The 14372-nt window shown below is 33.7% G+C and overlaps 2 protein-coding genes across 2 annotated transcripts; one reads left to right on the top strand and one right to left on the bottom strand.

Annotated features, from left to right (window-relative positions):
- Nucleotides 1–6001: 6001 nt before the first annotated feature.
- Nucleotides 6002–6334, top strand: LOC131622615 (uncharacterized). Its single transcript, XM_058893660.1, has one exon. It carries the CDS (start codon nucleotides 6002–6004, stop codon nucleotides 6332–6334), a length of 333 nt encoding a protein of 110 aa, XP_058749643.1.
- Nucleotides 6335–7924: 1590 nt separating this feature from the next.
- LOC131622599 (probable plastid-lipid-associated protein 14, chloroplastic) lies at nucleotides 7925–13413 on the bottom strand. The gene is made up of 14 exons (XM_058893644.1): nucleotides 13197–13413; nucleotides 12662–12988; nucleotides 12531–12574; nucleotides 12368–12446; nucleotides 12179–12295; nucleotides 11842–12024; nucleotides 11630–11716; nucleotides 11043–11146; nucleotides 10876–10963; nucleotides 10183–10263; nucleotides 10010–10086; nucleotides 9549–9684; nucleotides 9281–9343; nucleotides 7925–8718 (listed from the first exon to the last, which is right to left on the bottom strand). Exons 2-14 carry the CDS (start codon nucleotides 12977–12979, stop codon nucleotides 8065–8067), a joined length of 2031 nt encoding a protein of 676 aa, XP_058749627.1. The 5' UTR covers nucleotides 12980–12988; nucleotides 13197–13413; the 3' UTR covers nucleotides 7925–8064.
- Nucleotides 13414–14372: the final 959 nt, after the last annotated feature.

Here is a 14372-nt window from a genome sequence, read left to right as displayed (position 1 = left end):
TATGCCTTAAAATCTTTGTTGATAAAGAAAAATAAAATATGTTCCAAAATTACCAAAAAATCAAAAAGCCGGAAAATAATCTGGTCCGAACGATTTACGGGTATTGGGTTCGGTCGGTTCAGTTTATTAATCCATTTATTAATGTTAGAATATTTTATATTAATTTAGAGATCTTATAAATTAATATAAAAAGATATTATAAGATATTTATAATATTTAAAAAGATATTATAAGATATATATTTATAATATTCTAAAAGATATTATAAGATATATATTAATAATAGACTAAGAGATATTATAAGATATTTATAATATTTGAGAGATATTATAAGATTATAATAATATATTTTATTCTAACACTTAAGAATATATGTTTTAGAATTTGTTATGGATTTATTGGATTTTGCCTATTATAAATATGTATCTCTATAGTGTGACAATTTTAGAGCCTTAGAGAAAAAGGGAGAAATAAGCGTTTAAGGAATTCCAAGGAAAAACTTAGAGAGGCAAAGGTTTTTGGGAATCCTTTGGAGTTATTTAAGGAGATTGAAAAATACTTTGTTCTTTGGGAACTGCGAATGCTATTTTCTCGTAATTCATCTGTAATCTCTTGTAACAACTTTCTGAGTATAGTGAATTGGAGAGTTGCTCTCTCCCCCGGAGTAGATCATTTGATCAAATTTGGTAAACAAACTTTCATCTTTTTCTCGCCTTATTTTGTTATATTATTGTAGACCATTTATTTTGGTTGCTTTTATTCTTTGCCTCACAAATTGATATTGAATTTTGTCGTAATTCACAATAAGATTCACAACACATTTGTAATCATCAATGGAGTGTTTCAAAATCTCAATGCACAAATGACAAAACTAAATGAGAAAATTGATGAACTTCAAGTGATTTGAATAATATGAAATTTTTAACCTAGAGTGAATGATATTTCTTAATCAATATGTTTAAATTAAATAAGATTTGGCTTTTGTGGGCCATGACCACATAATTGGAGTTGCCTCAATGTTTACTTGCATGATGTTCTGAAGGAGCTGAAAGTAGATTTAGACAGGGCAAGAAAAGGAAATTCCCCTACAAAGAGTTCTGGTGGAAAAAGAAAATGAAGCTTAACTCCTGAAGTGTAATTTAGCTTTCTCAACATATTTAGCCAATGGTTAGTCGAATATGATACAAGATTGTGGTTCATGCAATGTACAGGGTAGAGAAAAAGATGTCTCTAACCAATGCAAAAAATCAAAAAATGCAACGTGATATGAAGACAAAAGAAACTCTTAAAACTTTAGCATTAGGCACATCCAAGATAAACTATCTCGACCCCGGGATTACAGCTGCACGGTGCAAGCGGCATGAGGTTCCCATTGGGAAGGTGCTAAATCAACATTGTATTTGGTAAAGTTAATAGAAAACATATAGGTTGGTCCTTTTATTTTGACAATTAACAAGCATATTTTTTTATGGCAAAACCTTGTGAGTTGTTATATGAGTTATAATGTTTTCTTTGTGTTTGTTATACTGTAGATTTAAGATATTTTTGTATTTGACATATGTTTGCTGTAGAAAAATGATAATTTCCCTTTTGAGTTCGCTTTCTAGATGATAATAGTAAAATAATGAAAGATAAACATGTGGTTGGTTGAAGTTGTAAGATACTAGGCACTTTAATCAAGTGGTTAGTAATTTGATCTTTCACTCTTGTACGAGAAATCCACTTGAGAGTGAAAAATAGCTCTCCTTTGAGGTTACTGTTAAACTGCAGTGAATAGTTATGTACTTATATCATGGCTTCAAGAAGTATTAAAAAGTTAGAAAAGAGCCTTTTAAAATAGAAGAACCGTGAAATGAACCAAAAGCTTGTTCAATTCAATTTGGCTTTAAATACTGCAAATGCAAGTTATAAGTTTCTTTCAGAATCAATTATTTGTGCACCAAATTGGTTTTTCTGTTTGGTTTTAGTCCTTTTAACTATATGATGAATATATAGGCAAGTACAACCAGCAACAGAACTTCAGCTCACTTGATGAATGGCAACAATTTCAAGATGTGATTCTAAATTTCAATGACACTTCATTAAGATCAAACTTGTTATTTTAGAAAATGGATACAACTAAAGACACTTTTGATTACCTTTGGTATACTTTTAGTGGAGTTAAGAGTTAGGATCCGATTGTAAATTATATCATGCTATATAGTAATGATTTTGGACTAATATCTGAATTAATTGATTTTATGAAGATGTTTGAAAATAATTAATCTTGCAGTGCTCCAATACTTCATGTTCATTTTGCAGCAAATATTGCTCATGCTTTTGTGAACAACACATTCATTGGTGGAAGTTGTTTGGGTGATGCCGATGACTGTGCTTTGTAACCTCGCCGACAAACTCTGTGAGAAACACAAAAATGCTGCTATTGAGGTTTTGTTCGCTTCTATCTTTCATCGTGGTTTTTTATTTGATTTTGATGATTATAGTTCCAATTGCAAGGAAATTCACCAGCAAATAACGAGGTTTTTCATAGTTACAAAGAATGAGAATTGGCCTTTTATTTCAATCTTTAGCACGTTAGCAGTGACTTTCGTGGAGATTAAGCGTCTGCAGCTTGCACGGCAGCTTAACCTTGTGGATAAACCTATTGTTGTACTGATTAGTGTATTATGGCAAATACCTTAACGAAACCCTCTATTTCATTCCATATGTCAAGTGTTGGCATATTCCTTATACGGAATTCTCATATATGTGGCACATGCAGAATTTTAATGATTCGCTATGGTTAAGTTGTTTTATGCAAAACATGATGCAATGGTCCGTTCTCTGCAACATCATGCAGTTGTTGTTAAAACTAGAAAAATCACTTATATAACAAACCATTATTGTCACTGATGTTTATGTAATTGGTAAAAAATATGGATTTCGTACATTTACTTTTTTTCATTTATTTAAGTTTAGAATAATATGTTGAATTACTTAACATAAAATTCACTTTTTTAAAGAAATAGAAAACTATTTTCGAAATCATGCTTATGCTACATAATATTGCTATGTCAATAGAATTGGGGTTGGTTAGATGCAATTTTTATGTAGAAATTGACGTAAGTTAGGCTAAGTTGAACATTTGAATTGTTTTTTATTTAATTTGAATTTCTTTATTGTCAGAGTAGTTTTCTATAGGTTATGTGTATTAATTTTTGGTTCCAAGTCAATTGGTGTGTAGGGTTTGTCATTCTCCAAGTCAATAGTTGATAGAATAGGTTGTTGCTATTTGTGTTAAGAAATGTGGTTTGAGCCTAACTCAACCCTACAAAATCAGCTAGTAGGGTGAGGATTACCCTCACTTATCAGCACATGTTCATGCCATATATTGTGTGGGACTCTTAACACACCCCTCATGCCCAGGACTAGACAACTGGGGCGTGGAAATAAATGGTGGGTGGCCCGATAGCGGAAACCTGATAGCAGGTGGCTCACCAGATCTTAAACCATGCTCTTGATACCATGTTAAGAAATGTGGTTTGGATTGTTGGAGTAGGGCCCTGATGCTTTGAAATTCCTCCTGAGTAAAACCAAAAGAGGAACTTGAAGAACCATCTGCAGATGCTTAACCAATGGAAGCATTGTTAGCTTGAGATTGTGAAGAAGCATGAGCAGTACTCTGGCCTTTCCCTTTCTATTTATAACCTGGTGGATATCCATGCTTTTAGAAGCAAGTATCCACAGTATGATTCGTTCTCCCATAGTGTGTACATACCATGTGTGCTCCTTTTAGAGAGAAATTACCTTTACCTTTGCCTTTGGCATGTTGAGCCTGAACATGAAGAGCAGTAATTTCAGAATCAATAGAATCAGTTGGTGATGTATAATTTAACTCATGTTCTTGTTGAATAACAAGAGAAAAGGCTTTGTCAATGTGAGGTAGCGGTGTCATCATCATGATTTGGGATTTTAAGCGTGCAAAACGTTCATTCAGCCCTTTCAAGAAGGACGATAATTCTCAACTTCATCCTAAAGAATTTTCAATTGAGTGAAATATTCAGATACATCGAGTGTACCTTGGCGGAAGCGACATAGTTCTTCTTGAATATCTGAGATGCGAAAAAATGTCACTCTGCTAAAATCTAATCCAAAGATTCTTCCAAACGCATGAAGCAGTGTCAATCCACAACGTCGATTTCACAATTGATTCAAAATCCGATCGTTGAATCCAAGAAAATACCATGGTGTTACATTGAAGCCATTGGGCATAAAGAGGATCAGAAGCGAAGGGTTTAGGAAACGATCCATCGATGAATTTCTCTTTGTTTTTCGAAATCGATGCAATGTGCGTTGATCGGGACCATGTATGGTAGTTCTTATTGTCTAATGGCTGAGCAACAAGAATCAAAGCTGGACTTTCATTTAGAAGAAGATAGTAAGGATTCGCAGAGTTCGTCGCAAAATCAGCATAGTTCTGGTGATCCATAGCAGAGAAGAAACAGAAATGCAGAAAGAAATCGTTTGAAAGATAAAGACTAAAGAATCTTGAACAATCGATGAAGAAGGAGAAAGAATGGTATTGTGTTGTTGTTTGTATCATAACTTTTTGAACAATATAGCGAAAATTTGAGTACTTACTTTTTAAGCTTAAACTTGTGTGTAATAGTGATTACATTTTCGTTTAAATTGAAATAAAATTTCTTTTCTATGAATAATATTTGATTCTACAACCATTGTATGTATAGAAAGAACATTAGCATTATTTACACCATGAAAAATATATGTGATTTGTTAGATTTACAGAAAAATGAACTATTGAATAAAATATAGAAAAAAATACGTGTCATTTTAATAATCCATTTTTAGTCAAACACTTTAGAAATTTACTGGAAAAATATTGTTTTTTTAATTAGCTAAGGGTGTATATACTATGATATATGTTAAATTAAATAAATGATGCATAAGATAATTGTTTTATTTGTAAAAACAATATTATTTTTTTAAAACATCATTAAAAATATGAAAGTGTAAAATATAATTAATTTCAAATTTTTGTTTAAATAATTTTGATTTTATTTTATTTTTAAAGTGGCACGAAATACAACGAGTTAGTTTTAGAAAAAAAAACATTCATACATATAGCTTTTAATACAATCATATATAAATCAAAATATATGTTTATTTTAAAAAATAATAAATTTTTTTGATAAAACAATTTTATTTTATCTTTTTTTATATTTTAAAAACAAATGCGCATAACATACCAATACTCTTAGGAACGCACGAGTATATATACTAGAATGTGAATCCACGGATTAATATTTTTTATACAATTAAATAAAATCAAAATAAATATATTTTAAACAATATATAAATTCGAACACGGACAAAATATATTTATTTATGTCATTAATATTCATTTATACGAATAAAATAATATTTTTAAATACTATATTATTAATTTATATTTATAAAATTAAATAATAACATAAACAATTAATTTTATAAATAATGTCAAAACAAATTTAATATTCACAAATGAAAAAACATATGGTATTTAAACACGAGAAAAATTCATTAGTGTTTTAAGTATTCATGTTACTAATATTTTTTATTTGAAATTACTTTTAATTTAAAATATAATATTTTTTAATTAATATATAAAAATTAAAATATATATTATTGATGTAAAATAATTTTAGTAAATTAATTTTGTTTTTTTTTTTAAATAAGTTTTCTTTTAAATTAATAAACTAGTAAATAATTTATTTTTTTTATTGACAATTCCACAACCCGTGCCTTTACAAAAAGAAAAGATAATAATAATTTTTCATTCCCCTTTCTTTAGTTAACCAAACTAGCAAGCTCTGGAAACATTACCCGCCGCCGCCAAACCACCGCGCCGGATTGTCCAATTGTTCAGAGACCTTATCGTCGTGGTACAACCAAGAGGTTATCGATTTCAGCGAAAAGCTCCTTGGCAGCCTTACTCAGGTTATGCATTACCTATTGAGTGACGATGGATGATCCGTTTGATTCTTCAGTAAATTTGGAGGAGACTCATTTGAAAGAAGGGTACGACAAAGGCTACAATGACGGCTTTGTTGCCGGCAAGGAGGAGGGAAAGCAGGTTGGGCTTAAGGTCGGTTTTGAGATTGGTGAAGAACTCAGCTTCTACAGCGGATGTATCCACATCTGGACATCTGCCATCCAGATTGATCCGATGGCGTTCTCTTCCCGGGCCAAAACTGCTATTTCCCAGATGCATGACTTGATCCAAAAATACCCTATCATGGATCCTGAAGATTTGCAGGTGCAAGAAATCATGGGATCAGGCTCAAGTTCAAGATGATTTGTTCTTCATTGCATGTCAAGATTCACTATAAAGGCTATCCTGTTGATCACAATCACACTCAGTTTTAAACCAGAGATTATTTGCATTTTAATCTGTTGCATTACAGTGCTAAAAACAAAAATAGTTAGGGTTGATGAATAATGTTATATGCAAGTTTGAATATACTTCACCATAAATTTTTTAAGGGTTATACTAATTTGTGTCGGCCATATGTTTTGAAATTATAAATGGGAAGTTTGTGTTTAAAAAATTAAATCATTAACTTCTAATTAAATTAATGCATAATTATTCAGCAAAAGAGGAGTATAATAAGGCCCTCATGTTGGTTAATGGTTATCTCAATCGAGTCTAATCCAAGTCTTGCAAGGATTTGGCATAGAGAGATTCAATAGAAGTTTCAGTGTTTTGTGGGAAGTGCTGCAGAACAAAATTGCCTCAAAAGATAACCTCTTTAGAAGAGGCATTCTAAACCAAAATGATTTAAGTTGTGTTATTGACTATGGAGGTACTGAAATAGTATCGCATCTTTTCTTCGAATGTCATGTTTTTTTTTAGGATTTGGTACGGGATATATTGGTGGTTGGGTTATTAACGCAATATTTCAAAACATCAGCAAGGTGCACTTAGACCAATTCGAAAGTCTGAGTGGTAGAGGCAAAATAAATGGTGTGAAAGTGAGGATTATTTGGAGTGCTGGCATTTGGATTATGTTACGCGTAAGGAAACAATAATTTATACCACAAATGTTCGAGGATGTGAAACAAACCGCTTGGAACTGATAATGTAGAAAATCGAGCAATTCAAAACTCAACATGTTTCAATGGTTTATGAATCCAAATCTGTTTGCAGGAGTATGCTGACTGATGTGATCCTGTTGTGTTTCAGTTTGATTTTTGAAAAGTTTGGTGTGGACTTTTTTTCTGGTGCTACTGCTATCCGGTGTTGTTGATTGTTTTGCAGAATTAGAAGGGTACGGTTTAGTGCAGTTGAGATTCTGCTACTACTGGTTTCTTGTGTGTCGGTGTGGAGAAGGTGCCAATATGTCCTATTCTTCGGACTCTGTTCGGTTGTTCTTTCGTTTGGATTAGAATGTTAGGGTGCGGTTTTGATTATTCCCATCACATTTGATCTGCTTGCTGCTGCTAGTGAATGAATCAGGTTGCTGTCAGGTGGATGATGTAGGAGTGTGTGTTCTAGTTGTTATGTTGTAAAGGGTGCTCCCTTGTATTGGGAGCTAGGTGTATCAGGTAGGTTGGTTGGCTATGTAGAATTCAGGTATGTTTTCTATTCAGAAATGGGGTATGTTTGTGTTTTTAAAATTGGGATCTGATTGTGGCAGGTTTTCTACCGTAATGACTCTTGTATGTATTCCTACCATGCCTTATGCTAGAAGTTTTATCTTTAATTATATTTTCTTTTGCTTCTTTAGAAAAAAAAAATCAAACAAATAATTATAGATAAAAAGATACATGATGCGAATAAATGATAACTTGAAAAACGCGTTTCTGATCATTAATCAATGCTTTACTATACACAATGTTATGTTTTGCTATACACAATGTTATGACAATTTACTTGAAAGAGTGCTACTTGAAAAAATAGTACTACAACTTTACATTTAACTACCTGTCATAAAACTAAACTAAAGGGAAAGATGGACAAATGGACCAAGCTATAAGATGGAATTTTAAATACAAATGATGATTTGTGAATTGCTATAAAAACAATTAGCTAGAACTGTCAGTATCCACAAAAGACCTTGTAAATAGGAGAGCTGATCCATTAACCCCTCGAAGAATTAGCAGCCTTGAGTCCACATAAGTTCCACACACAACCTTTGACAGATCAAATAATTCAGGGGGGATTTGTGTTCTTAGTTCTTGAAGAACATTTTTTGCTGTATCAATGTTTTGATTTAAAGGATCGTCAAGATTCATTGTCACATCAAGATCACCCGATGCAAGCTTGGCTGCAGGGAGACTTGATGGAAACTCCTTGAAAGGAGTTATTTTTCTCCATTTCTTGCTAGTAAATTTCTGAGCTAAAGCCTCCTCATTGCCGGAAGGGCCAAAGGAGAGCTTCTCAGAGATATTGTCTTGCTTCAGATATAACCGTCTCCCAGCTCTTAGTGTGAATGAAGAGCTCACCTGCACTCTTCCTCTTTTACCAGCTTTGTCATGAGGCCAGTCCTGACCAATCATGACTCTGAATCCAATGTCAGTGACGAAGGAAAGGTTTGACTTCAACATTGATTCTCTTTTAACAGTTAAATGCAAATCTCCAACTAGTACACGGACTGTAGGTTGTCGAAGAGTCAGCCCAACATGCTTCCCAGTGCAGTACAATAGACGCCATTTGCCTGGAAGCAGCTCCAGCCAATTCTGGACACAATAGTAATGGCAAATAAGTTGGCATAACATTAGGAATAAAATCTGGAGTTGTGTTTTTGTGATTGTTTTCATTGGCCATTCACGTTTATTGTGAGTAGTCGTGTTTTTGTGATTGTTTTCATTGGCCATTCATGTTTATTATGAACTTGCAACGATGGGTTTTTCATGAATCGCATATATTAGTTTGTGACTTCTTTTATCTTGGGAGCCATGGGCTTGAGACTCAATGCAATATTCTTATCTCTTTTACAGATGGGTTCACATAGAGGTGCATTTGTGGAGCCTTTGTGGCTTTGTGCTACAAGTCTACCCAAGTTTACAAATAAACAAGTTTTTACATGACGCGAGTTAACTCAATTGTGATACATAGAAGAATTACATGATTTATTGATTTTACAATTTAATTCTAGAGCAACCATGAGAAGAATATCCAAGGCTCTTGGGCGTAAGTACTTTATTTTAGTGATTGCAAAAATGGAACTCTTTCAAAGAAATCCATTGTACGAGCAACAATATCAGGAAAAACCTACGAAAAAGTTAATTCACGAATTACCTTTGGCTTTGGATTAGGATTCAACATCTCCAACAAGTCAATGAAGTGGGCAAGCCTACTGCGCTAAAACATAGAAAATACCCATAAGTCGAATGCTATAGCATATCTATCGCATTTATTTAAATATACAGATGTAACTTTAGTAAGGAAAAACTTGATGATATCAGACACCAACAAATATACAAAAATGTCCTAATACAAGCACGGGTACTCAAAATGTAACAGAAACACATTGCAGGTATGATGCCACCCTTGGATAAATGAATACCTGAGGCTGACGATAAATGTACTCCTCACTAATACGCATTGCAGTACAACCCAGACCCCATCTGATAATATCCATTGATGGGACTACTCGCCATCTTGGCCCACAAAGGAATGGGTGCCTTAGAGCATCCAAACAACTGTATAGTAGTTCACATGGTTAACACCAGTAGTTTTTCAATCTGGGTCAAATCAAACTAATATATCTAATCCAATTCAATTTGTCTTTTGAAAATTGTTTGAGAAACTAGTTACATGTTTTCCAAAAGATCAACCTCGTGGAATATCAAAGAAATTTGAACGCTTCTCTTATGATTTTTTTGTATCTGCATTTTCTTCTTCCACACTACAGTTTTTAATTTCTAAAATCTCGACATATTTGCAAGATAATCACAGCTCAATGTAGGGGAATAAATTAACAAATTGTTCACATTTCAAATAGGTAGATACTGCTTCAAGGTATACCTTATCCTCTCAGAAGGTTTGGTTGCAAGCAATAAAGATAAAAGGTGCCAACCAGCACCCCAGTTCCTATCAAGCATCTAGAAGAAAATAACATTAAAAAAAGCATTAAACGTTCTCAAAACAAGAATGGAACTCAAAATACCATGCCTGAAGAAGCGTAGTCGTATACTTACTTGTAAGCCAGCATTTCCATATGGAGAATTTCTACCAAGGATTTCCAGCATAAGCTGTCGCAAACAAGAAGGATCATTCCCCTGAAGTTTGATGTAGCCAGAATTATCATTAGAATATTCACATCATTGCATGACCCGATTTATCATCTATTTCACTAAGCTTGAGGCACATCTATCTACATATTTGTTAGGGTAACTTTGATTATCTTTGACTTTTTAGTTTTGGTTTCAATATATCCTTGTATATTATGACTTGTTTCCATATTTAATTTGAATTATCAGTTCTACTACTTAATATCTTATTATGGTAATATCAGAAATGTAATCAAAAAGCTAATTTGAGGGTGAATGTCCACTTACAGTAGACCTAGAAATAGTGTTTCCCAAGTAAACTACTACCGATCATGGCCATTTAATTTAACCGTTAATTTAGTATTTTCTCAAAAGACCATTTATTTCAACAGAAGAATCTTCTAATTTTCATGATAATGGTTTATGTCATGCTATAAATGAACATGCGTAAATGAACAGCTTACAGAAAACGGGTAAAATAAACAAATTATTTAGGTTTTAGTTTGTATGAGAGGCATAATATAGATAAGAAGGCATCCTCAGGCACTTCCTTCATAGTCTATAAACCACTTTTTAAACAAACAAGGAGCTAAAACTAAATAAGAGATAAACTTGCCGTACCTTTGTGAGGAACGATTTGAACTTTGCAAAGATCAAAGGATCCATAAGTTCTCCCATTACCATTTTTGCCATTATGAAACCCACACATCTTTGCAACAAAGAAAATCAGGTATCAAAAAGATTATATAGCTGCACGCAAACTTCACCGACAATTTCCTAAGCTATACCTCATGTCAAATGCAATCATCATTTGTCGCCTGTCCATGTTTTCCATTGAGCCACTATTTGAACCATCCTCGCAAAAGTCAGCAGCATTTCCCAGAATACCTACCTGTTAAGTAAACACTTCAGGTCAAGCCAAGCATGAGAGGAAAGGTTGACCTAACCATACATGAAGAAACACCAAATATTGATATATAGTAACTTGGATTCCATAGATCACACATTAAAAGCTAAGAATTATCAGTGCGGTGGAAATTATCATCCAACAAGTATCTGCCATCATCATATATCCTATCAATCTATCTTTCCCTTCATACAGTCTTTTGCATTTCGTATCAGGTAATCGATTTTAGCAAATCCAGAACTATCACAGTATATTTGTTTCCTATAATGTAAAACAACAGAAATGTTCCAAGTCCAACTGACTATATAAGTAAATTTCTAGGTTTTTCTGTGACTACAGCACAGGCGATGCATAAAACCTTCTCTAGGATCAGCCAGGCCGCAAAGGTAACCCATACTCTACATAAAAAACAGAAAAATGAATGAAGAGAAGACATGATTATATTTACAACAGAATGACAGTGCTTACTTTGATATGTCGATCTATTGGGCTTATATGCACATTTTCCAGCCTCAACTCTGTATGGGCAAGACCATGACTATGCAGGTAATTTACCTGAAGTAAATAAACCATAATAGAAAATATGATTCCGCTTGTTGCTGGGCAAGCACTTGAGCACTTAAGATAAAAAATAACTTCCATAAAAGAAAAAATTAAAGTTGGAATTTCTTCAAACATACTCCAATTAGAAGATCTCTCATCAACATTCGAATAAGACGCAATTGCCTAGAAATTGCAGGACCTCCAGTTGTGTCTTCTCCTACCTTCCTAACAGACTCTTCGTCCAATGCAAGAGTGGCCTCTAAAGTTTGAAGCCAATCTGACTGTTGAAGCCAGTGTCTCAAAGAAAAACTACCATGATACTGACAGGAAAAAGAATTGAAGCAAAAAGAACATTAGTTGCTTTTTCATGCAAAGGGGCAGAAAGACTCAAGTAGACAAAAGATTCAGAACAAGAAATAATCAAACATATATAAAAGAATTAAAATAGTGAAAGTTATTTAGATTAAGACCTACCCCATGTACTAGGATGAATGAACCACTATCATCACTTGCAGGCAAAGAGATATACCCAAGAACTTGCATTGAGTAAGAATGATATAAAAGTTTACGGCGAACCAGCTTCTTCAACACCTAAAAGATGCCGACAAAAATTGTGAACAGACATGAACTAAACAAAATTGAGATGCTACAAGGTCAACATACCTCTATTGCTCGTTTTCCTCGACGCTGAGCTTGGGTACTATAAAGCTGTCTAAGTATGACTCGTGTGTTATACAAAGGGCTGCAGAGGATAAGATCATAAAACAAATAAATACTGTGATCAAAACTAATCATATAACCTGAACCAAACAAAGAAATATCTTACCTACCACTATCCTTCACCTCCCCTTCAAAAACCACCTCATCTGCCTATAACAAAACTTAATCAATGAGAAAACCAGCATTGAAAAAACTAATCCAGTCATGTCACATTGTAAAGTTATTTAGATTTCATACCCTTCCACCGAGGCCAATGCTAACATGATCTAAAACCTTAAAATCCGACATTTTGAACCTCACAACATGATCAGTTTCCTCCTCCAAGCAAACGGAAAAGGCGCTGAGATCCTCTTCATGTGATTCCATGGAAGAAGGAGATGCAGCTCCATGTAATGATGAACTGCATACTCCTTTGTGCTTTCTCTTGCCTTCATTAGATGATTGTCTATGTCTAGCGAAATGCAGAGGAACGGGTAAAACAAACAAATTTCTATGCGAATAAGCTAGGCTATTACTCTCCATAATTGGGTATGGCCCAGTTCTACACAGTGCCATTGATCAAACCTATGATAGACAAATAAAAAAAAATGTATTTATCAGCAAATATTCACACAAGACCCATCAATAACATTTTGAAACTTGGTGAGAAATAAAAGCAAACAGTTGGCGAAATTCAAATCCAAATTGAGGAACGTTACGATCAGAAAAGTATAAACAAGCACTTAGAATGATTAAAATTGAAGACATGGAAAGAGAGAGAGAAAATAATTACCAGAATGAGAAATGGGAAGAACAAGTGTTGATTCATGTAGAATTGTAATAGAAATAATATAGAAAATTGAAGGAAGCGTGCGTGTGAGAGTTGCGTGCGACAGAACGCAGGAACGTTTTGGCACGAGTTAATCGCGCGTCAACGTCTGCCTCTCTAAATATCTATGTTTTATCCATAATAACAACAAAAGTATGCCTTTTCCTGCTTTCGACAATGTTCAAGAAAATTGGTGTTGGTTGAATATGATGCAAGTTTAGAAGGGGAATGAATAATATACTATTATCATTTCTCACTTATGATTAGTTTTTTTTTTAACCTCTTACCACATCTTTTGGATATCTCACACACCATGTGATTTGTCTAAAATGTCGTCCTGCTTTCATAGATGTACTTCCGGAAGTATTTTTTTGTTTAACGTTGTTTTGTTTTGTAGATGGACATACGGAAGCTTTTATAGATGCATCTACGTAAACATTTGATGTTATATTTGCGCCAGACTCTTCATTTCCCCTATTCTTCACTTTCTCATTTACAAATTATCAAACTCTCTCAACCTCAAAAATCAAACTTCCACCGAAGTTGTTTTCTTCCTCTCGAGTTCGGCCGATAACGTCAAGATCAACTACCAACACATTCCAACAAGTTTCAAACTCCATTTAATCGATAAGTTTTCGACATTTTCGAGTTATTTTAGAGTTTTTGTAATAGAGATTGAATTCGATATTTAGGTGTAGAAATTATTGAGTGGTGTAAGAAATATGGTTAAGCGATAATGTAGGTCCTGTTTCAAGTGTAAAATGGACGATCAATCCATTAAAAAGGGTGTTTTAACCCTCTGCAACAGTGACCAGACGCCATTGTGGCGTTTTGGAGGTTTCAGAACCTTCTGTAGATGCATCTATGGAAGAGGAGAACGTTGGGTCATTCCGTAGATGCACATATCGGAAGAAACTCATTTTTTGAAATGTAAGATACTCCCGTAGATGCATCTACGGAAGATTCTATTCTGATATTTTTTCTTTATTTGTCTTATTATAACTACGTAACTAACTCGATTTTATTAAATCACAATACAGACATTATGGCCGACCATTCAGACAAAGTTATATATGGGGGGACTGCAAAGAATGCATCTGTGCGGCATGAACGGATGCGTGTAGTATCACAGGTGAAGGA

The sequence above is a fragment of the Vicia villosa genome, unplaced genomic scaffold (assembly GCF_029867415.1).
Source record: "Vicia villosa cultivar HV-30 ecotype Madison, WI unplaced genomic scaffold, Vvil1.0 ctg.000032F_1_1_3, whole genome shotgun sequence".
Lineage (NCBI taxonomy): Eukaryota > Viridiplantae > Streptophyta > Magnoliopsida > Fabales > Fabaceae > Vicia > Vicia villosa.
The sequence above is the reverse complement of the archived record's forward strand: the minus strand, read 5'-3'. Positions and strand labels throughout refer to the sequence as shown.